This window comes from Citrus clementina, unplaced genomic scaffold (assembly GCF_000493195.1).
Source record: "Citrus clementina cultivar Clemenules unplaced genomic scaffold, Citrus_clementina_v1.0 scaffold_2, whole genome shotgun sequence".
Lineage (NCBI taxonomy): Eukaryota > Viridiplantae > Streptophyta > Magnoliopsida > Sapindales > Rutaceae > Citrus > Citrus x clementina.
The window spans coordinates 2,155,219-2,179,251 of record NW_006262688.1 but is presented as its reverse complement, the minus strand read 5'-3'; the positions used below and the strand labels follow the sequence as shown (position 1 = coordinate 2,179,251).

The 24,033-nt window shown below is 33.8% G+C and overlaps 1 protein-coding gene and 1 pseudogene across 1 annotated transcript; both read left to right on the top strand.

The window, feature by feature from the left end:
* Positions 1–3,165: 3,165 nt before the first annotated feature.
* On the top strand, positions 3,166–4,040 carry LOC18051293. The gene has a single exon (XM_006445641.2). It carries the CDS (start codon positions 3,221–3,223, stop codon positions 3,878–3,880), a length of 660 nt encoding a protein of 219 aa, XP_006445704.1. The 5' UTR covers positions 3,166–3,220; the 3' UTR covers positions 3,881–4,040.
* Positions 4,041–15,976: 11,936 nt separating this feature from the next.
* Positions 15,977–23,752, top strand: LOC112100770 (annotated as a pseudogene).
* Positions 23,753–24,033: the final 281 nt, after the last annotated feature.

Here is a 24,033-nt window from a genome sequence, read left to right as displayed (position 1 = left end):
TTAAAAAAAAAAGGATTAGAAATATAGAACCAAAAAATGATGAAAACAAGAGTTGAAGAGCATAACCTAAAATTTTTAAGGACTTAATAAGAATCTAATAAAGGTTAACAATAAATCGAGATCTAGAAAATGAACTTGAAATATTTAAACAAAATGTTAGAATTAAATGAAAATAGTTGGAATATAGAACCAAAAAAGTGGTGGGAACAAGAGTGGAAGAAGTTAACCCAAAAGTTGAAATAATTTACCAAAAATTTAATAAATTTAAACGCGAAGTAGGGAGCTAAAAAATAAATTTGACATATTTACCCAAAATGTTGGAATTCAATAAAAAGAGTAGAAATATTAAACCAAAAAATGGTGGAAAAATAAGTTGGAACAACTTACTAATAACTAGATAAAGTCAAATAGAATATAGCGACATAAAAAATAAACTTGAAATATCAACTTACAAAATTGGAATTTGATGAAAAAAGTGGAAATATAAAACCAATGACCGATGGAAAAATGAGTTAAAACGACTTACTAAGAATTTGATAAATTTTAATGGAAAGTAGGGATCTATAAATCAAACTTGAAGTATCCAAACAAAATGTTGAAATTCAATAAAAAAAGTGGGAATATAAAACCAAAAAGGGTGGAAAAAAGAGTTGAAGGGGTTAACCTAAAATTCAGAAAGAGATACCAAGAATCTGATAAATTAAAAAATAAATAGGAAAAAAAAACTTGAAACATTCACGAAAAATATTAAAATTAAACAAAAAGAGTAGAAATATAAAACAAAAAATGGTGGAAACAAGAGTTGAGAAGCATAACCTAAAAGTTTCAAGAAATTAACGAGAATCTGATAAAGTTTAACAATTAGTTGAGATATAGAAAATGAACCTGAAATATCTAAGTAAAATATTAGAATTCAATGAAAATAGTCGGAATACATAACCAAAAAATGGTGGGAATAAGAGTGGAAGAAATTAACCCAAAATTGAAACAATTTACCAAGACTTTAATAAATTTTAATGGAAAGTAGGGATATAGAAAACAAACTTGAAATATCCAAACAAAATATTGAAATTCAATAAAAAAAGTAGGAATATAGAACCAAAAAGTGGTGGAAAAAGTAGTTGATGGGGTTAAACTAAAATTCAGAAAGAGTTACTAAGAATCTAAAAAATCCGACAATAAGTAGGAATCAAAAAATAAACTCCGAACATTCACAAAAAATATTGAAATTAAATTAAAAGAGTAGAAATATAAAACAAAAAAATGGAGGAAACAAGAGTTGAGAAGCATAATTTAAAAGTTTCAAGAAATTAACAAGAATTTGATAAAGTTTAACAATCAGTTGAGATATAGAAAATGAACCTGAAATATCCAAGCAAAATGTTAGAATTTAATGAAAATAGTCAGAATACAGAACCAAAAAGTGGTGGGAATAAGAGTGGAATAAGTTAACCCAAAAGTTGAAATAATTTACCAAAAATTTGATAAATTTTTATGGAAAGTAGGGATCTAGAAATTGAACTTGAAATATCCAAATAAAATTTTGGAATTCAATAAAAAGAGTAGAAATATATAACCATAAAGTGGTGAAAAAAAATAGTTGAAATGGTTAACCTAAAATTTGGAAAGAGTTACCAAAAATCTAATAAATCCAACAATAAGTAGGGATCAAAAAATAAACTTGAAACATTCATGACAAATATTGAAATTAAATTAAAAGAGTGGAAATATAGAACAAAAAAATGGTAGAAACAGGAGTTGAGGAGCATAACCTAAAAGTTTTAAAAACTTAACAAGAATCTGATAAAAGTTAACAATAAGTCGAGATCTAGAAAATGAACTTGAAATATTTAAACAAAATGTTAGAATTAAATGAAAATAGTTGGAATATAAAACCAAAAAAGTGCTGGGAACAAGAATGGAAGAAGTTAACCTAAAAGTTTAAATAACTTACCAAGAATTTGATAAATTTAAACGTGAAGTAGGGAGCTGAAAAATAAATTTGACATATTTACCCAAAATGTTGGAATTCAATAAAAAGAGTAGAAATATTGAACAAAAAAAAAATGGTGGAAAAATAAGTTGGAACAACTTACCAATAACTAGATAAAGTTTAACAAAATATAGCGATATGGAAAATAAACTTGAAATATTAATCTAAAAATTTAGAATTTGATGAAAAGAGTGGAAATATAAAATCAATAACTAGTAAAAAAATGAGTTGAAACAACTTACTAAGAATTTGATAAATTTTAACGGAAAATAGAGATTTAGAAATTAAATTTGAAATATCCAAACAAAATGTTGGAATTCAATAAAAAAAAGTAGGAATATAGAACCAAAAAGTGGTGAAAAAATAAATTGGAAGAATTTACCAAAAACTAGATAAAGTTTAACAGATTGTAGAGATATAAAAATAAACTTGAAATATTCGTCTAAAAAGCTGAAATTTGATGAAAAGAGTGGAAATATAGAACCAAAAACTAGTGGGAAAATGAGTTGAAATAACGTACCAAAATTTAAATAAATTGTCATGAAAAATAAGAATTTGAAAAGTAAACTTGAAACATACATTATAAATATTGAAATTTGATAAAATAAGTAGAAATATAACTATTTTGTGATATATTTATAATTTTTTTTATATTTTTTATACTATTTATAAATTTAAAATTATTACAATCTTTTACCTCATTTAATTATAATTTTATCTTTTTTTAATAATTTTTTCACATTAAAAATAAATAAAAATATAATTTTTGTTATATTAACCGATTAAAAACCGGTTGTACCGGTTGCACGCATGCGCTGTATGAGATACAGCGCTGCATGCTAGGTTGACTCCAAAACCTAACTTTTGGTTATTACTTGAAATTCAATAATTTAGGGACCCACAACGTAGTTGTTCTTCCATGACTGATTGATTTCAAATTTATCTCCTTTGGGTCATGCTCATGATGTTAAAGATCAAAAATGTCTTACACGCGTTCACACCAAGTAGCGTCCCCGTAAATCAGCTTCGAACGTCGGGGGAACATACGCGAACGTAATAAAAGACAAAAACGTGCTGTTCTGCCAACCAAGGTTGAATGTCCAACCATGGTTGGGCAACCATGGTCACGTGTATGTTATATTGACTTTATAAACGTCACCCGTTTTCAAAACCACAGAAACTATATATAATTCAACGCAGGAAAAAGGAAAAAGGAAAGGAGAAAAAATGGCAGCGATTTACATGGACGAGGAGGAGGTGTGGAAATGTCCAGAACACCCAACGAAACGACACCGTACGGGAATTTGTCCAACTTGTCTCCGCGAACGCCTCTCATCTCTCTGCCCGGACTGCGCCAACGTGCGACCCTGTGCCTGCTCGTGTAGCACCGTTACGACATCGTCTTCGTCGTCTTCTTCGTCGTCATTTTCTCGGTTTTCAATATCAGGGGGCGAGAATTTGAGCGCGGGTATCGGGACAGTTGGGCGGGTAAGCGGTTTGATAGAAAGCGAGCCGGCTTTTCGGAGATCTCGATCTGTCGCGGTGCCTATGTTTGTGCGGTCCATGTCAAAGTCGAAGCCTGTTGATGCTGCGACTGAAGAGAGAAGTAAAGCGAAAACGACGACAGCGTTTTGGGGGTGGTTGAAGGGAGGCGGCAGTATTGGTAATAATAATAGTAATAATAAAAAAGGCAACAAAGAGGTTGATGTGGAAGAGGAGAGGAGAGTGAAGATGAGGAGATCCAGGTCCGTGGCTGTTACGACATCGGATTATGGGAAGTCAAAGGGAGGGACTAAATGGTACTTTCCAAGTCCGATTAAGGCTTTCAGGCAGTCAAGGCTATCCAAGGTTGTCCTGCAAGAACGCTCTCCTATGTACAGAGGTTGATACCTTTCTGCTGACACTTTTTTTTTTTTTTTCTTGTCCAATTTTTTAAGATAAATAAATATATAATTGTTCTCTCAACGAGAATAGATTGACTAATTTTTTCTTTTTTATTTTTTTAAAAATAATTTTTTAAACATTTATTACAGTATATGCTATCTTTTTGGGAGGTTCCAGTACTGGATAGCCATTATGTTTCAATAATGCCAAATTTTTAGGGCTGGTTTGATACGTCGAATTGGATTAGATCGGATTATATAAAATAAGATTGAATTGGATAATACTGAATTATATATAATATTATGTTGTTTTTGGTATGCCATGAGATTAGCTAGTAATTAATAATATGTCTCATATATTAATTTATTAAAATCATCGTAGATTTACTTTAAAATGACATGTAATATAATCTAATTTAAATCAATAATTATTGGTAAATTTATAAAAAAAATATAAAATCTTTCCTTAATATTTTTTAATATTTAATATGTTATAGTTTTTAATTTCATGAATAGTAGAGGACAAAGTTTTATTTTAGAAAATGTAATCCTAAGGGTCCCCTTGGGATGAAATTTTACTACTATTTGAATTAAGTGGTGAGCCCATTATTGTTATCATACCTTTACTTTTTTTACACCAAACATGATATAAAGATTATTTTACACTAAAGTTTATCCAATCCCATGATATATAATTAAAACCAAACAGGCCCTTAGTTGTTTGTTTTAGTATAAGAGTTTGGGTTAAGATAATGCAATAATGTTGAAGTGTATGTGTAACTACATCCTAGAATATGTATTTGATGCCAACTAATTAGTGGTATGATGGGCTGGATTTTACAGAGACTGTTCGAGTATTAACCACCTCATAATACTCTTATCTAATCTGGAATTGTAGAATGATAAAATTATGGACCACTTGACATTTGACTTTTTTGGGAAAAAATTCCAAATGAATTTTAAAAATGAACTTTCAAAGGTACTTCATAATTTAGAAAAGTAAGTTGGATCGCTTAGGATTAGGGTAGCTGTGGCCATAATCATTTTCGCGAGGTTAATGAACTTACTACCGCATTGCAAATTGTAAATGAATCCAAAATTGACTAAATGAAATCCGTACTTCTTATGGTAACTGTAAATTAATCTGAGAATGTAACAAAAATTTTCATGATCTATATTCTTGCCATTATCATCCAAAATAGATTAACGAGGCTTATTATTTTTTATGGTTGATTTAAGTGTATTTAAATTAATTTATGGGGTGGGACTATTTGAATTTAACAATTCTGACAAGGTAACACCTTAACACTCCGAAGATTTAGTAATACCTAAGTTTATCAGAATCTTGGAGTGTTAATGTTAAAGGAGCCCGACAAAGCAGATGATTTTTACTTTTAGTTCAACGTTCTGGGAACTGAGGTACTGATGAGTCGTTGTTTCCAACCAATGAACTGTACATCACTGCAATCTTCATCGTGAAGCTGAAGCAGATATTTTATATTTAGTCAGGTTAAGTTTGATGAACGTATAATTTTAATTTTTTTTAAAAATTTTTATTTCACATGCTTTCTCCTTTAACATTAATTAGTTTGATTGACCATTTTCTTGGCATTTTGAAACTTCATAATGCATGTGGAATCTTATCACATTTATCTAATTAGCAGGATATTTGCAGTCTAATTTTATGAATAAATTATTACAAGGAACATTTAATTAATGTTTTTTTTTATTTATTTTTCCTTGAACTGAAAAAAAAAATTAAATTTTTTTAATCTAAAAGAAATAAAGACATCTTCCAACAAAAAAGACCCTCGTGGATCATAGAAAAAGTAAGTAAGAGTTGTACTTAGTGTAAAGAAAGATGAGAAAAATTTACTCTCTTTCTGTATCCACCCACTCTTTCTCTTCCCTTTTCTTCTTTATTTCTCTTATCTTTCTCTACACTAAGTATTTTTCGTTAAATAATATGCAAGTCTTCCATTTGTTGATAAAATTCTCTAATGTGGCATGTAACAGTTTAAGTTGCTGTATACATCGTTTGCGCCATTTTCGGTTATACTTTCATACTACAAGCTAAACAAGTTTGTTTGGACGGTGTTAAAATTTCGCAGCTATTTTTTCTTAAGATTTTTTGGCTTGTAACGTTCTATTTACTGTTGTATCAATTTGTACTAGTCAACAAAAAATGAGATTTGTAGAGAATCTTCGAATCGGACATGGGGATGATATTCAACCAAGTAGCCAGCTTAAAGTTGTTTTTTGAAAGAATCGCAACATAATCTTTTGTTATTGTTTCATAAAGTACTTTTAAGTAACATCCAATTAAAATGAATCCATACAAGTTCTATCAGAGGGTAAAGCAGTTGGGAAAGAATTTGCTAATATTTTCTTGGTTCTTGCTCGTTCGCCAAGTCTTGCCGTCGAAAGAGTACCTAAAAATGTGTCCCACAGTTTCCACGCAGGCATACATTCTTTCAAATTAAAACATGCATATATCAAATAGTGATTACAGAGAAATTTCTAATTAAAAGAAAAGCAACTTTGTAATCATAATTGAGAATACATATATATTAATCGTCTTGGCGGTCAAAAACTGCCATCTTCTAGAGATTTAATAGGACGTTCCTTTATTTCTATATACACCTATTACCATGCATAGCAATGTACTTTGTAATAAAAAAATATGATAATAAAATGCTTTTGTTTTTGCTTCGACGCTAAACCTAGCGTTGTTATCGTCACACAAACACCCAAAATATATATTCTTCCGCCTTGAAGGAGTTAATGCTAATTCCAAAGATTGGCATTGTTTGATTATTTTACAACGGGTAAACTTAAATTTATTTTTTTAAAAAATAATCTTCAATTTATCCTTCAAATGTATAAAAATTTAATTTATCCTTATTTTCGTTCAGAAGATGATGGTAGTGTTGGAAAAATATGCTCTTTAAAAGCATATGTGTTTATTTAATTGTAATAAATAATTTTTTTGATTAATAAAATAAATGAGGTATTTTATTCAAATATCTTAATTGCATTAATATTTGTATTAAAGTCCATTTAATCATATTATATGTATTTATGTGATCACCATGTGGATTCACAGAAGACATAAATACAAGTTATCTTATGATTAAATAAATTTAGTTCGCAGTTGATAAATAAAGTTGGGCACTTTATTTAGGTATAGACTGTAATAAATTCATTGAATGATTTGTCTTAATCATGTATGAATTTATTGATGTAGTACGACTACATTGAACAGGATCACATATGAGATTTAATTAACTTTGTAATAACTGTCAGACTTATTAAATCTCATAGGCGTTGATTTTACTGTAATCTTAATCTTGAGTTAATTATGATTTCACGATTGCGATTGTTATTTCATTTGAGTTACCAATGGGCACGACACATCCTTGTGGTCAAGATTACCCGGTATCTTGGTGGGAGCAATTATGAGTATTGGAGTTATGGATTAACAATATAGAATTTGTACAACACATCTCTTGATAGGTTTTCGGTACTTGATCATAGAATTCTCTGGCCAGAGTGTGTCAACATATTTAGTATGTTGAAAATGATCATTAGAGAAAACCAGTAAGGATCAAGGAATAAGATGTTATTAAATTGATTGGACAGTTGAGATATCAATTTAATTAACGATGTGGTACAAAGGATTGTGCAGTAAAGAAATCAATGTGGCTTGGGACGAATTATTATTCGAGCATACAATTATGGAAGTCAGTTCCAATCTTTTAGTGGAGTAGATTTGGAATTAAATAATTGGGCTAGTTTAATTACATGCCTAATTATTGTAGCCACTATTGTATGTTCCCAAATGATCCCCGGGTTAGCTCATTTAATTGACTGCACCACTACTGGACTAATAAGCAAGATAACTAGCTATTTGGGTCAAAAGCCTAAATATATCATTTAGTGGGAGGCTCCATTTAATAAGCTTATGTATAAGGGGCCTTATGTTATTTTACATGGTGGGTCCCCTATTAAATGAAAAGTAACGTGAGTTTTATTTTGGGCATTATTTGGAGCCTAAGGTTTTCACTAAAGGGAGATATATAAGGCTTATTTTTCTCAACAGAAAAAAAGAAGAAGCCACTTTATACAGATCAGAGAATAAGATTTTTCTCTCCATTGTTGAGAGAAAAATTTTCTCGTGCTAGTTGCTTTGGTAGTGATAAAAGCGCCCACACGTCAAGTGCAGATCGAACCTGAGTCATAACCTGGAAGATCATTGGTGACAGTTCGTGATCTAGCAAGCGTGGTGGTGACGGATCGTGATCTAACAGGAGTGGTGGTGGCGGATCGTGATCTAGGAGCCTAAATCATTTCAACGGAAAAAGCCAAATCGGATTTTCAAGGTACGATTTCTAGAATACAAATTCTTATATATTATATGAGAGCGATCTTCAAAAGGTTTTATAAAAATTTAAAAACCTGATTTTTTCCCAACAGGTAGGAGATCACATTGCAGATTTGAAATAGTTTTCAACATTCTAAGGAACTACAACATGAAATACAATTCCACGAAGTGCACTTTTGGGGTTTCCTCAAGCAATTTCCTTGGCCACATAGTTAGCTAGAGGGGAATTAAAGCCAATCCAGGCCAAGTCAAAGCATTACTAGGAATTACGGAGCCAAAAACCGCAAGGAAAACTTAGGTGCTGACAGGAAGAATTGCGGCATTGAACAGATACATCTCCCAGATGTCTGATAAATGTAAAAGCTTTTTCAAGCTTATGAAAGCCCCAAAAAAAATGGAGTATGGGGAAGAGAGCAATCTGAGGCCCTAGTGCAGTTCAAGAGTTCTCTCCTCCAGCCACCCATACTTTCTACAACAAAACCTGGGGAGGAACTTTATTTGTATCTCGTTGTATCCTACATCTTAGTCAATACTGTATTAATAAGAGAAGAGGAAGGGGCGCAAAAGCCTATCTTTTTTACCACCAGAACTTTGTCAGATCCAGAAACAAGATATTTTGCTGCGGGAAAACTAGTCTTGGCACTAATCACTACAAGAAAATATGTAATAGATGATGGGAAATAACTGTCATAAAAAGGGGTATATGACAGACAGTTCATTCGTCATCTATATCACTGTTATTAATTTATAACAGAATATTTTTCATCATGAATTCATGATAGTATTTCATAGTCATATATCCGTCGCACAATATTTTAATTAAAAAATAATTAAATTAAAAATTGAATTTATTTAAATTTTTGCGCCATTTTTTTAAATTTTGGTGGGAAATTCAATTATTATTTGAAATTTTATTATTCAATTTTGGTGGGAAATTATTTATGATAGAATATATGATGTCTTTTTCCATAATAAAGTTTTATTTTTTTTAAAATTATATTATAATTATAATATATTGATGAATTCCTGCTTGTAAATTTAATTAATTAATAAAACAAATATCATAAAAAATTTAATATCAAATAACATTTATTCAATCCAAAAATTAATTTCAAAAGAAATAAATCTAATATCCAATGTGATCTCCACCAATACATAATAAAACATCCCAAATTGAAAAAACCCATCCCAAAGTATAAAATTGCTGTCAAACTCCAATCAAACTCTAAGAAAAGCAATAAGAATTCCGGCCACCAAGCCAAGTTACCCAACAAAACTTTCAAAGATTAATGCAAGTACTCCAACAATAAGATTTCTAGGAAGACTTCATGTAAAAATTCCAGCAACAATACCATCTTCCGATAGCACTCTAAACGGAAATTGAAACTTACAAAGCGACCTGCAAGTTTCCTGTGAACAAAATTGATTCAAACACCAAACTAAATAAGGAAAAATTAAGAGGCTGCAATACATGTGGGCATCAAATATAGTAATCTAGGCATCTATTAACATAAAATATTTCATGGAAGTATTAACAAATAAATTCCACTACATAAAATTGTGTCAGTGTGTATGTATAGCTCTCTAAAATACAAGTTGTGCAACCCAAGAGGGGGGTGAATTAGTATTTTAAAACTTATCCTAATAAAACCACACAACAATCCAATCTAATGCCTTAATAAATTCGAAAGCAATAAGTTCAATAAAAGCACAATAATAAATGAGTAAGGGAAAAAAAAAACAAACACACGAATTTTTACGTGGTTCGGCAATCCCCGCCTACGTCCATGCCTCAAAGCGATCCAAGCTTGAGTTTTTCACTATCCAAGTCTTCCAAGGCTTCAAATGCTTACAATTGACTTCCAAGCTATCAATGAACCTTTACAACAAAGATTATCTCTCAATCTCTTCACTCAAATGTCTCACACACTCAAACACTCACAATTAAGATGAGAAAATGAACATTACAACAAAAACTCTCTTTAAGAGTAGATATACAAATTGAAGAACAAAGATGATTCAATGTTTGATGATTTGCGAAATGAGAGCTCAATATATATTGTGTGCTTTTTTATTTTGTTTGCTGGAGAGATTGAAAATGAATTAGATTTGAGTTTATATAATTTGATCTAAAAAACTAGCCGTTATGCACATTTTGGTGATAACCGGCTTACCGTTTATGGAATTCGTTTATCCGCTTTTAGGTTACCATTACAGCAAAAATTTGAATTTCAGAACATCCGGTATGCCGCTTACAAAATCCGGATAGCCGTTTATGTTCCAAAAGCTTACTGCCCAAAATCTAGTTGGCCGCTTGTCACATCCGATTAGCCGCTTGATACAGTAACTGCTACAGTAAACTATTTTTTAAAAATTATATTTTGACCTCAAAACTTTTTATAACTATATTATGGCCCAAAACGTTATAAATCTTTTCAGATAAGTCCAATTTGGGAATTTCTTAGTAATACTTTGTTAATCCCAAAACTTTCTAAAATTATGATATCGCTCAAACTAAGTGAAATTATAGAATGACCCAAAATATTTAAATACTTTCAAATAGGTCCAAATTCTAAATTGAAAATAATATTTATTAAAATCAAAGATTGTAAAATTCTTTCATTTTAGTCCACAACTTGAAAACAACTTAACTCCATAAAATCATTTTCTTATTATAAAAGCACAATACATAAATTTTTGTTTAACCAAAACATGTAGTTTGTTATCATCAAAATCAACATTTATAGCCATGTAGGCTAACAATCTCCCCCTTTTTGATGATGACAAAACACATTATAAAAAAATTAATTTTGTTATGAAAAGCTCCCCCTTAATCAATGCAAGGTTAAAGACTAATTTCAAAAAGATTTAAAAGACTCCCCCTGCATAAGTGCATATGAATATTTTTCATAACAAATGAAATTTTCCACATTTCCTACATCTCCCCCTTCATCATCAAAAATAATAAAAGCTCCCCTTTGCAATCATCAAAAATCTCAATACAAGCACATTAGTTCAAAAATATCCAAAACATAAGGAAAGAACATAACAAACAATCAAAGCAAATCTATATAATTGAAAACAAATACATAATCCAAAATCATAACAAACAAGCATAATTATCCACATGATCCAAATAGCAAACGAAAGAGCATAAAGTAGTAAATGTTGGTGTGTTCAAATACAAGCATAAAAGACTACTGAGGTGGTGAGGATGGTGGTGATGGAGGTGGATATGGATATGGAATACCGAAGTGCTAAAAAAGGAGACACTGACCATGAATGAGCTGCTGCTGCTGCTGCTGAAACTCAGTCTGCCGCACAGAGAGTGTCCTCACCTCATCCATAGCTGCTGAAGAGTGACCTCTTCAGAAACAGAAGGCTCGGGAGATGGTAAATCAGGTGCAGAGTTAGCAAGAGTAGAGGTAGACACTGGAGGATCTCGACGTCGACGCTGGCCTCGAAACAGAAGCGAGAAATCAGGAAGTTGATCAGCAGGAACCATAGCATTGGGTGGCTGATCATCACTTGGAGCAAGGAAAGTGTACTTGTTTTCAGTGAACTCGACCCAAGTGCCATTACTCCACTCAAAACCTAAGGCATATACAGCGTCATCCCCTATACCCTTAGACAGTCTACACGATGGTTCATGAATCGGTACCTTAAAGTGTTTAAGGATTTGGGTAATGAAATGACCGTATGGAAGGGAACAAGTAATCAAGTTAGGTATGGTCAACATGGTGCGGATGATGGTATAACCCAAGTTAACCGGACGACGTCTAAGAATACAATCAATCAAAGCAACGTCCATGTGGGAAACCGCATCCAAATGCCTTAATCTAGGAAGTACAATGGACTGAATAAAACGAAAAAAAATCCTAGTTTGGAGACAGAGACATTGAGTGTGAAAGTGAATGGTACAATTTTCAACAGAAAGGTCATTGCGCCGGCATATATTTCGAACGGCATCAACATGAACATAACTAGCCATTTTGAGAGATTTCCTAGGCGAAAAAATTTCTAGGCCAAAATCGGAGGATCCTAGGATAGAGTTTAATACGGAAACATCAAAATCAATTAAAACGCCTCCAACCTTGGTAATTACTCGAGTCTTGTTCTCCTCGGAAGTGTCCATATTCGAGTAAAACACTTTCACTAATTCGGGATACACATTCTCCTCAATCATAAGTGCATTAATCCAACCAACATCTCCCAACAATTGAAATAAATTTCTATGACTAATAGTGAGACTATTATGCCAATCCAGTAAAACATAAAACGTAGAGAGTACATCACGAGTCATGAAACTTTGGTGAAACCGTTTGGCTAAATGCTTGTTCTGAAAGTGTGTAGACTCAAAGTTGGATTGATTAGAGGTGCCCCCTGCTTGCCGTAACCTGTTGAGTTGTTGAACCGGTTCTTTGCCTTTTCCACGAACCGGCCGTGAACTTGACATGGTGATTTTGATTAATTTGAAGTGAAATGAGGCAATGAGAAGGAAGATGATGGGGATTGAAAGAGATTTTGAGGTGTAATTCGGTTTAAAAACGGCTTAAGAGGAAGAAATTTAGATAGAGAAAAATCATTTGAAACCCTAGATTTGATTTCAGATCTAGTGAGTTTGATGCGAAAAATAGATTTGAAAGATGATTTTGGACACAAGAATGGATGGGGAATAAGTTTTATGAATCAATTTGAATCGAAAATGAGTGGAAATGATGGATTTTGGAGTGAGAAAGAGAGAGGAAGAAACAACTTGATAGAGAAGGAGCTATCTGGTTTATCAAAACAAAGAAAGAAGATGATATAGTTTATGAACGGCGAATCCGGCTTATTGGATTTCACTAATTGGTTAGCCGGTTAGTGGACAGCAAGAAGAAAACCGTAACCAGCTTACCAATTTCCTTAACCGGTTGGCCGAATTGTTTCCAGAATGCTTCCAAAGTGCAAACAGCTTACTGATTTTCCTAACCGGTTGTCCGGTTTTGAGGCAGAAAAGGAGTTGTGTAGATTCGGCTTGCCGGATGTCATAACCGGATACCCGGTTTGTGTCCAGTAAGATCCAAATTGAATTCGGCTTTCTGAATTTTCCAATCTGGTTATCCGGATGTTGACCCGAGATTAAGCAAACCTAATCCGGCTTACCGGTTTGCTGAATTCTGTTATCCGAATGTGATCCAGAGAACTCCAAAGCTAATTCAGCTTACCGATTTAATAAATTCAGTTATCCGAATTTGGTCCAGTGAATGAGAAAAAGAAAAAAAATGATCTTTCGGTTGAACTTTGGTAAACTCTTATTCTTGTATTATACACACCAATTTATTTTTGTCTTAAAAATTGATCAATTTTAAATCATTTGGTGATTCAAAACTTTTCAATAAGCCATTTAAAACATGAAACATAAATGCATACAAGTAACAAGATCAAACACATCAACTAAATTATAAATCATAATTTTAGATGCAATATTCATCATTCCAAGTTCATGTCGTATCTTTATAAAAAGCTCCTCACTAAGAGGTTTTGTAAAGATATCCGCAAGTTGTTTTTCAGTAGAAATAAATTTAATCACAACATCTCCTTTTTGAACATGATCTCTTAGAAAATGATGCCTAATTTCTATATGCTTAGTCCTAGAATGTTGAATGGGATTCTTGGATAGATTAATAGCACTAGTATTGTCACACAATATAGGCATTTGATCAAGATTAATACAATAGTCTCTAAGGATTTGTTTCATCCAAAAATTTGTGCACAACAACTACCTACGGCAATATATTCTGCCTTGGTGGTTGAAAGCGCAACCGAGTTTTGTTTCTTACTAAATGCCACTAGTACTTTTTCTATCAACCTTATATCCGGCAAAGTCGGCATTCGAATAACAAATTAAGTCAATATGAGTTCCCCTAGGATACCAAAGGCCAAGATTAATGGTGCCAATTAAATATCGAAAAATTCGTTTGACAGCAAGCATGTGTGACTCTTTAGGACAAGATTGAAATCTTGATGAGAACCATCAAGGGAATACCATTAAAACTTCAAGTGATCCTTTGCACATTCATAGAGGTCCAATTACAAGAGCAAATGCCAAAAAGATGCAAGCTGCTTTAAATGGATTAATTGAGAAAATATGGATTGAAAATGCAATTCAAGATGCAAGACATCATGAATTGGGCTTGAAGAGAAGACAAGGCATTGTGGGCATTATTCAAGTTATTGGGCAGCCAAATACACAATTTGTATCAAATGCAGAAAGGTCAAATTCGGAATAAAAACTGTATTGATTGAGCCATAAGTAATGTGCAAGCTATATACCGTTAGAAAGATAATTAAGTTAGCTTTCTAATAAATTTTGCAGAACTGGATTTGGAGGTTTCTAGAAGGAGTTATGACCAATTCATTACAGCTTGTTTAGACTTGAGATTTTCAACGACTCCTTTGTTTTTCAACTTCATTTGTTTGTTTTGTTTCAAGTTTGTCAATGTGTAAGGTAAGTCTACCATCAATGATGGTGGGCTAACATTAAGTTTGTCAATGATAGCATTAATTATAGTAGGCTAGCATTAAGTTTGTCAAAGATACCATTAATTATGGTGGGTTGGTGAAGACTTTTGAAACATCCTTTGACAAACCTACTTGGAGGGTTGTTCCAATGTTTCCATTTGTATTTTTAGGATCTTGGGTTTCTTTTAGCCTATTTAAATTCAGCAACCTTGTATGTAATAATATTAGAGATTAATGTTATTTGAATTTGAAAGATTATTCTTTCTTTGGTTCTTTTGAGAACTAGTGAACTTATCAAGAAGTTGCATTCTTGTGGCGTTCTAAATTTAGACTTATCACTCACCTTCTCATCTATTTCTTGAGTATGGCGTCAATATCATTCTCTATACCTTTGGTTTATGTTTTCTTAAGCATTGGGTCAAGGTTTTGTTTGTCATAAATCTGTTTAGAACTTTCTTGGGAAGTTGAAACTACAAATTAAGTGTGGGTTTCAAAGTTTCATTGTGGGATTCGCATCATTTGGTATCAGAGCTAGTTTCTAATCAGGTTTGAATCTCTTATTTATTTTGATTATCAAAAAGAAAAAAAAACGTACAAAAAAAAAGATTACAAAAGGACTCAAGTATTTCTACTTTCATCAAATTGAATTTTAGTTATTCATTTTCCTTGATATAGTTTACACACATATCAATTGTGTTGCTTTGCTTGCTTGCTTTCCTTTCTTCAATTTCCTTTTTCATTCTTTGTGTCCTCTTAATTTCTTTTCTTTGTTAGTGTGCTGGATTGTCATATTTGGTGTGCCACTTGGGTTTTTTTTTTCTTGATTTTGTTTATTTAGTTTAATAAAGAACTGAAAGAGAGAATTAAGTGTGGTAAAAGGCAAAAGTTTGTGAGATCATTAGAGGGTAAAAGCCAATTTGTGTGTTAAACACGAGAGTTAAGTGACATCAAACTGAATGAAACACGTGAGGGAGTGTTCTAAGGTCTTTTTGCTAACATTCTTTTCAGATCAAAAATATGTCAAAAGAACAAGAAGCTATAGACCAATTTGAGCACATGAATCTGATGTTTGGAGAGATCCGTGACAAATTGGAGAGGCAAGATACTGCCATAGCCAATCTACAAAGGGGCAACAACCAATAGCTCCTAATGTAAGAGGTAATCAAGGGAGTGCTGCCATGGGAGAAGAAGATGGCGATGACATAGATGATTTTGATAACCAGGCCACCGTTGACATGCGTGGAAGAGATAATAGAAGGGCAAGACGTATAGATCATGATTTGGGGAGTATCAAACTGAAAATTCCTTCTTTTCAAGGTAAAAATGATCCGGAAGCTTATTTGAAGTGGGAAAAAAAGGTGGAGTTAGTATTTGATTTCCACAACTACTCTGAGGAGAAAAAGGTAAAAGTAGCTGCTGTTGAATTTACTGATTATGCTATTATTTGGTGGGATCAACTTGTTTTGAGTAGGAGACGAAATCGTGAAAGGCCTATAAACACTTGGGAAGAGATAAAGGCCATCATGAGGAGGAGATTTGTTCCTAGTCATTATTATAGGGAACTGCACCAAAGGCTTCAAAGTCTTATACAAGGTTCTAGAAGTGTGGAAGATTACCACAAGGAGATGGAAATAATCATGATTCGAGCCAATATTGAAGAAGAACGAGAGGCCACTATTGCAAGATTTTTACATGGTTTAAATCAAGATATCGCTAATGTGGTTGACTTGCAGCACTATGTTGAGTTGGAAGACATGGTTCACATGGCCATGAAAGTGGAACGACAACTAAAAAAGAAAGGTTCCACTAGAACCAATTTGGGTTCATCTTCCTCATGGAAGTCAAAATGGAGCAAATATGAAAAGGTTGTTTCAAAGCCTAAGATTGAGCCAATAAAGGATCATAAAGAGGGAGGCAACCAAAGCAAAGGTAAATCTGATTCCCAACACTCTAGAAATAGAGATATTAAGTGTTTTAAATGTTTGGGGACATGTCATATCGCATCTCAATGCCCAGATAAGAGAGTAATGATCTTGAGGGATGATGGTGATGTTGAAACCGAGAGTGAATCAGATGATGATCCTATGCCACCTTTGGAGGATGCTAATGATGGTGTAGAATATCCTATTGATGGTAAATTGATGGTTGCTAGTCGTGCTCTCAACATGCAAGTAAAAGAGGATGCAGAGGTACAACGTGATAACATCTTTCATACTAGATGCCACATCAAAGATAAAGTATGTAGTATGATAATTGATGGTGGAAGTTGTACTAATGTAGCTAGCACTAGTTTAGTTGAAAAATTAATTTTGAAAACTTTGAAACATCCGAGGCCATATAAGCTACAATTGCTGAATGATTGTGGGGAAGTTAAAGTAAATAAACAAGTGCTAGTTTCATTCTCTATTGGGAGATACAAGGATGAGGTTCTATATGATGTAGTACCCATTCATTATGGACACATTCTTTTGGGTCGACCTTGGCAATATGATAGGCGTGTGACACATGATGGTTACTTAAATAGATATTCTTTTGTAATGAACAAAAGGCAAATCACTCTTGTACCATTAACACCTAGGCAAGTGTATGAGGATCAAATGTCAATACAAAAAGAGAGTGATACAAAAAATGAAAATGAGAGTACAAAAGAAAGAGAGATTGAGAGAAAAGCAAGTGAAAAGATAGAAAAAAATATTGTTGAGAGAAAAGAGAGGCAGCAAGTGAACTTGTTTGCAAAAGAGAGCGAGCTTAAGAGGGCTTTCTTTTCAAAACAGCCTATCATTGTACTTTTGTGCAAAGAGTCTTATTTACACACTAATGAGCTTAACTTTTCTTTGCCTAGTGCTATTGTGACTCTTTTACAGGACTTTGATGATGTATTTCCAAATGAAGTCCCTAACGGTTTGCCACCTATTAGGGGAATTGAGCATCAAATAGACTTCGTCTCTGGAGTTACCATTCCTAATAGACTTGCATATAGAAGTAACCCCGAGGAGACAAAGGAGCTTCAAAGGCAAGTTGAAGAACTCTTGGCAAAAGGATATGTGAGGGAGAGCATGAGTCCATGTGCGGTACCAGTTTTACTAGTGCCCAAAAAGGATGGAACATGGAGGATGTGCGTTGACTGTCGTGCAATTAATAAAATCACTGTAAAGTATCGACATCCTATTCCTAGACTTGATGACATGCTTGATGAATTGCATGGTTCTTGTGTGTTTAGTAAAATTGATCTTAAAAGCGGATATCATCAAATTAGGATTAGAGAAGGAGATGAGTGGAAAACTGCCTTTAAAACAAAATATGGTTTATATGAGTGGTTAGTGATGCCATTTGGGTTATCTAATGCAACTAGCACTTTTATGAGGTTAGTGAACCATGTTTTGCGTGCTTTTATTGGTAAATTCGTAGTTGTCTATTTTGATGATATTTTGATCTATTGAACACATTGAACATTTGCAAAGTGTATTGACTGTTTTAAGGAAGGAAAAGTTGTATACTAATTTGACGAAGTGTTCCTTTTGTACAAATCAGATTGTTTTTCTTGGTTATGTTGTAAGTGCTAAAGGAATTGAGGTTGATGAAGAGAAGGTAAAGGCTATCAAAGAGTGGCCTACACCTAAAAGTGTAAGTGAGGTAAGAAGTTTTCATGGTTTGGCTAGTTTTTATAGAAGATTTGTGAAAGATTTTAGCACCCTTGCTATACCATTAACTGAAATTGTGAAGAAACATGTGGGATTTAAGTGGGTAGTGAACAAGAAAGGGCATTTAGTCTAATTAAGGAAAAATTGGTTTCTGCACCGTTACTTGCTTTACCTGATTTTACTAAAACTTTTGAAATTGAGTGTGATGCTTCAGGTATAGGTATTGGAGCTGTTTTGATGCAATAAGGGCATCCAATTGCTTACTTTAGTGAGAAATTGAGTGGAGCAGCCCTAAACTATCCTACCTATGACAAGGAGATGTATGCATTGGTGAGAACATTGGAAACTTGGCAACATTATCTTCTACCTAAAGAGTTTGTTATACACACTGATCATGAGTCCTTGAAGCATTTGAAAGGGCAAGGTAAGTTACATAAGAGACATGCCAAATGGGTTGAATTTATAGAGCCATTTCCTTATGTGATCAAATATAAACAAGGTAAGGAGAATGTGGTGGCTGATGCATTATCTAGAAGGCATGCACTTATCTCTACATTAAATGCAAAGTTGTTAGGATTTGAGTACATTAAAGAATTATATGTTAATGATCCTGATTTTGCTAATGTGTTTAATGCTTGTGAGAAAGTTGCATTTGGTAAGTTCTATAGGCATGATGGGCTTTTATTTAGAGAAAATAAATTGTGTGCCTCATAGTTCTTTGCGTGAATTGCTTGTGCGTGAAGCTCATGGGGGTGGTTTAATAGGACATTTTGGCATTGCAAAGACTTTAGATGTTTTAAAAGAACACTTCTTTTGGCCACATATGAAACGTGATGTTGAAAGAATATGTGAGAAGTGTATCACTTGTAAACATGCTAAGTCTAGAGTTTTACCCCATGGATTGTATAACCCTCTGCCTATACCTAGTGAACCTTGGGTTGATATTTCTATGGACTTTGTTTTGGGTTTACCTAGGTCAAAAAGGGGAAATGATTCTGTTTTTGTTGTTGTTGATAGGTTTTCAAAGATGGCACATTTCATTCCATGTCACAAAACTGATGATGCAACCAACATAGCTAATTTATTTTTCAAGGAAATAGTCAGATTGCATGGAGTACCAAGGAGCATAGTTTCAGATCGAGATGCTAAGTTCTTGAGCCACTTTTGGAAAACTTTGTGGACTAAGTTGGGTACTAAACTTTTGTTTTCTACTACTTGTCATCCACAAATTGATGGACAAACTGAGGTTGTAAATAGAACTCTGTCTACTTTGTTGCGTGCCATTATTCAAAAGAACTTGAAAACTTAGGAAGAATGTTTTCCACATGTTGAATTTGCTTATAATAGAACTGTCCATTCATCTACTAAATTTTCACCATTTGAGATTGTATATGGTTTTAATCCATTAACTCCTTTGGATTTATTACCTTTGCCTATTGATGAGCGTGCTAGTATGGATGGTAAAAAGAAAGCTGAATTTGTCAAGCAATTGCATGAGAGAACACGTCAACACATAGAAAAGAGAACCGAACAATATACTACTCAAGCCAACAAAGGACGTAAGCAAGTGGTTTTTCAGCCTGGAGATTGGGTTTGGGTGCATATGAGAAAGGAGAGGTTCCCAGCACAAAGGCGTTCTAAGTTGCTTCCAAGGGGAGATGGTCCATTTCAAGTGGTTGCACGAAAAAATGACAATGCCTACAAATTGGATCTTCTTGGTGAGTATAATGTGAGTGCTACTTTTAATGTTTCTGATCTTTCTCCTTTCGATGTAGGTGAAGATTCAAGGACGAATACTTTTGAGGAGAGGGGGAATGATGAGAACCATCAATGGAATACCATTAAAAATTCAAGTGATCCTTTGCACATTCATGGAGGTTCAATTACAAGAGCAAAAGCCAAAAAGATGCAAGCTGCTTTAAATGGATTAATTGAGAAAATATGGATTGAAAATGCAATTCAAGATGCAAGACATCATGAATTGGGCTTGAAGAGAAGACAAGGCATTGTGGGCATTATTCAAGTTATTGGGCAGCCAAATACACAATTTGTATCAAATGCAGAAAGGTCAAATTCGGAATAAAAACTGTATTGATTGAGCCATAAGTAATGTGCAAGCTATATACTGTTAGAAAGATAATTAAGTTAGCTTTCCAATAAATTTTGCAGAGCTGGATTTGGAGTTTTCTAGAAGGAGTTATGACCAATTCATTACAGCTTGTTTAGACTTGAGATTTTCAACGACTCCTTTGTTTTTCAACTTCATTTGTTTGTTTTGTTTCAAGTTTGTCAATGTGTAAGGTAAGTCTACCATCAATGATGGTGGGCTAATATTAAGTTTGTCAATGATAGCATTAATTATAGTAGGCTAGCATTAAGTTTGTCAAAGATACCATTAATTATGGTGGGTTGGTGAAGACTTTTGAAACATCCTTTGACAAACCTACTTGGAGGGTTGTTCCAATGTTTCCATTTGTATTTTTAGGATCTTGGGTTTCTTTTAGCCTATTTAAATTCAGCAACCTTGTATGTAATAATATTAGAGATTAATGTTATTTGAATTTGAAAGATTATTCTTTCTTTGGTTCTTTTGAGAACTAGTGAACTTATCAAGAATTTGCATTCTTGTGGCGTTCTAAATTTAGACTTATCACTCACCTTCTCATCTATTTCTTGAGTGTGGCGTCAATATCATTCTCTATACCTTTGGTTTATGTTTTCTTAAGCATTGGGTCAAGGTTTTGTTTGTCATAAATCTGTTTAGAACTTTCTTGGGAAGTTGAAACTACAAATGAAGTGTGGGTTTCAAAGTTTCATTGTGGGATTCGCATCAAATCTAGCACACAAGCATACACTAAACATAATATCAGGTCTACTAGCAGTCCAGTAGAGTAAGGATCTGATCATACCTCGATAAGTCTTGATGTCAACTTCCTTACCTTTCTCATCTTTGTCCAGCTTGATACGCCACGTACTTAGTGTTACCCAGTTGGTATCAGAGCCTTATGCATCATTCTCCGATATTGGCATAGATTATAAGAGTTCAATGACTTAGGAATCGAAACATTAAAGAATAGAATCTCTTAATCTCATGGCTTCATCATCATCTACTCCTACATCTTCATCTTCTCCAGTTACTCTTTCTTCTACTCTTTCTCTTCCTAAATCCTATACTAAGCAAACAGTCAGTAAAATAGAGAATCTTGTTGAATACTCTTATGTTTATGAATCTGTTCAAATCAATGAATCTTCTTTACCTCTTATCAGACTATATCACTTGTATAAAAAACCTTCTTTCACCAGAAGTATCAAAAACCTGATTTCCACCAAAAGACCTTATCCTAGCCCAACAAGAATGTGCCCAATTGTTAAAACAAGGACTCATTGAGCCCACAAGTTCTCAATGGGCTTGCCAAGCCTTTTATGTTGAAAAAAGGTCTGAAATTCTTCGTGGCAAAAAATGATTAGTCATTGACTATCAGCCACTCAACAATTTTCTCTAAGATTTGAAATTTCCATTACCCAACAGACACACCCATTTTGTCAGGTTTTTGGCAACTTTGCATTCATCCCTCTGAACGATACAAAACTACTTTTTGTATCCCAAATGCCCATTACCAATGGACAGTCCTTCCTTTTGGCCTCAAAACCGCCCCTTCTATTTTTCAAAAGGCCATGACCACTATCTTTCAACCCATTCTCCACCATACCCTTGTTTACATTGACGATTTGCTTCTTTTTTCAGGTACTCATGATGAACATCACAAGCTACTCCAACAGTTTTTTCAGATCATTCAAGAACATGGAATCATGATCTATGACAAGAAAAGTATGATTGCGACAACCTCTATTGACTTTCTTGGCATGAAAATCCAAAACGGACATTATTAGCCTAGACCCCATATTGCACAAGAGTTACTCCACTTTCCCGAAAGTAACTTTACCAAAAAGCAAGTCCAACAATTTCTTGGAATTATCAATTACATCCATTACTTCCTGCCACATGTCAATCACCACACAAGCAAGTTGTTTGCACTCCTAAAAAAGAATCCACCATCCTGGCTCAGAACTCACCACCTCTAAAGCTTATCACAGACGGAAAAAGGATTCTCTAAACAGATGCAAGTGATGAATCATGGTGGGCCATCCTCTTTGAAGACTGCAATGGAAAAGAGCACTTTATTACTTATGCAAGTGGACAATTCCCTGATGCACAAAAGCATTATTAAGAAATTTGAATTCATTTGATTGGCCATAGATTCTTGATTTGACTAGATAATTCAGCTTTTCACAATATCTTGAACTTTAAGCAGAAGGTTGTTCCAGAAAAAAAACCTTACTTCGACTTAAAGAATAGTTCTCAAGATATGACTACCATGTCCAGCATATAAAAGGAGATCACAACCTCATTCCAGACTTACTATCCAGGCCTCCAAAACCAAAACCTCCCTAGTTTTTCTGTATCACTTCTCAGATTTCCTTCTCAATCATTGCCATGGCTAGTTCACTCCCTAAAATAGCACTCACCCAGAAGTCTTTCCCACTCAACATGACTTTTCAGTCACCTCATGGGATCCAAGACTTTGCCAGAAAATTCCTTTTTAGGTTTTTTATGAACATCTACATGTCAAGTAAAGAACCTATGTTTTTTCCCAGTTTTCATCCTGATCACATTTTCCTCACAAGATTAGTAATCACACCCAATCGAGACATTACTGAAGATGAACTTTGGTATGTCTGGTGTCTTACTGTTCTATATGCCACAAAAATGGTTTTCCCAGTCTTACCCCTTCTCACTAAGCTCAATGATCCAAAGTCTTCCACCTCCCTCACCTGGACTCTGTTTGAATGGTTTTCGCCATTACCATCGTGGCGTAGGAAGCTACAACAGATTGCTGACACACATCATCTTCTAGAACTCCCAGATCAAGAAGGAAAACAGTTCACTGTTGTTTTTATTATCCACCGTCCATGCTTCCAGCATCATCAAACTAGAGATTTTTGGACACAGAATCAAAGTTATGAATGGATCATGGTTCCTCACATTGCCTGTCTTGAACAAGATTTCCATATCAAAACCTCCTTGAAAAACTTCCTCATGGAACTTAACCATATTCCTCCAGACCAACCAGAAATCCTCCACACATCTCTTGGACCAAAATATGAAATGTTCATGATTCCCACACCATCCTTACATTCTCAGCCACTTAACCTAGGAATCATCATAAAAGAAGAAAAGCCAGACTACACTGACTTTTTATTCCAAGATTCCCAAGATCCTTATGAAGATTTTACCCCTGTACCTTCACCATCACCATATGAATTCCCCAGATCATTTTCCTCATAGCCTGATCATTTTCCTCAGCCAGCTCCTCCATCACCAAAAGGTTAATATTGCCCTTGGCCATGTGTTCCGGGATGTTCTCATCCAGAAAAAATTTCAAGAAAAGCAAAGACCCTGATCGTGACCCTGATGAGACAGATTCCTCCTCTGAAGACGCGTCAATATCTCTTTAAAGAAATTTGTCACTTTGTAATAATGTAAAATAAAGTGCTTTATGCTTGAGCTTTTTGAAGTTGTTTGTCCTTATGTAATTATGCACTTTGCTTTTGTCAGCCACTACTGTT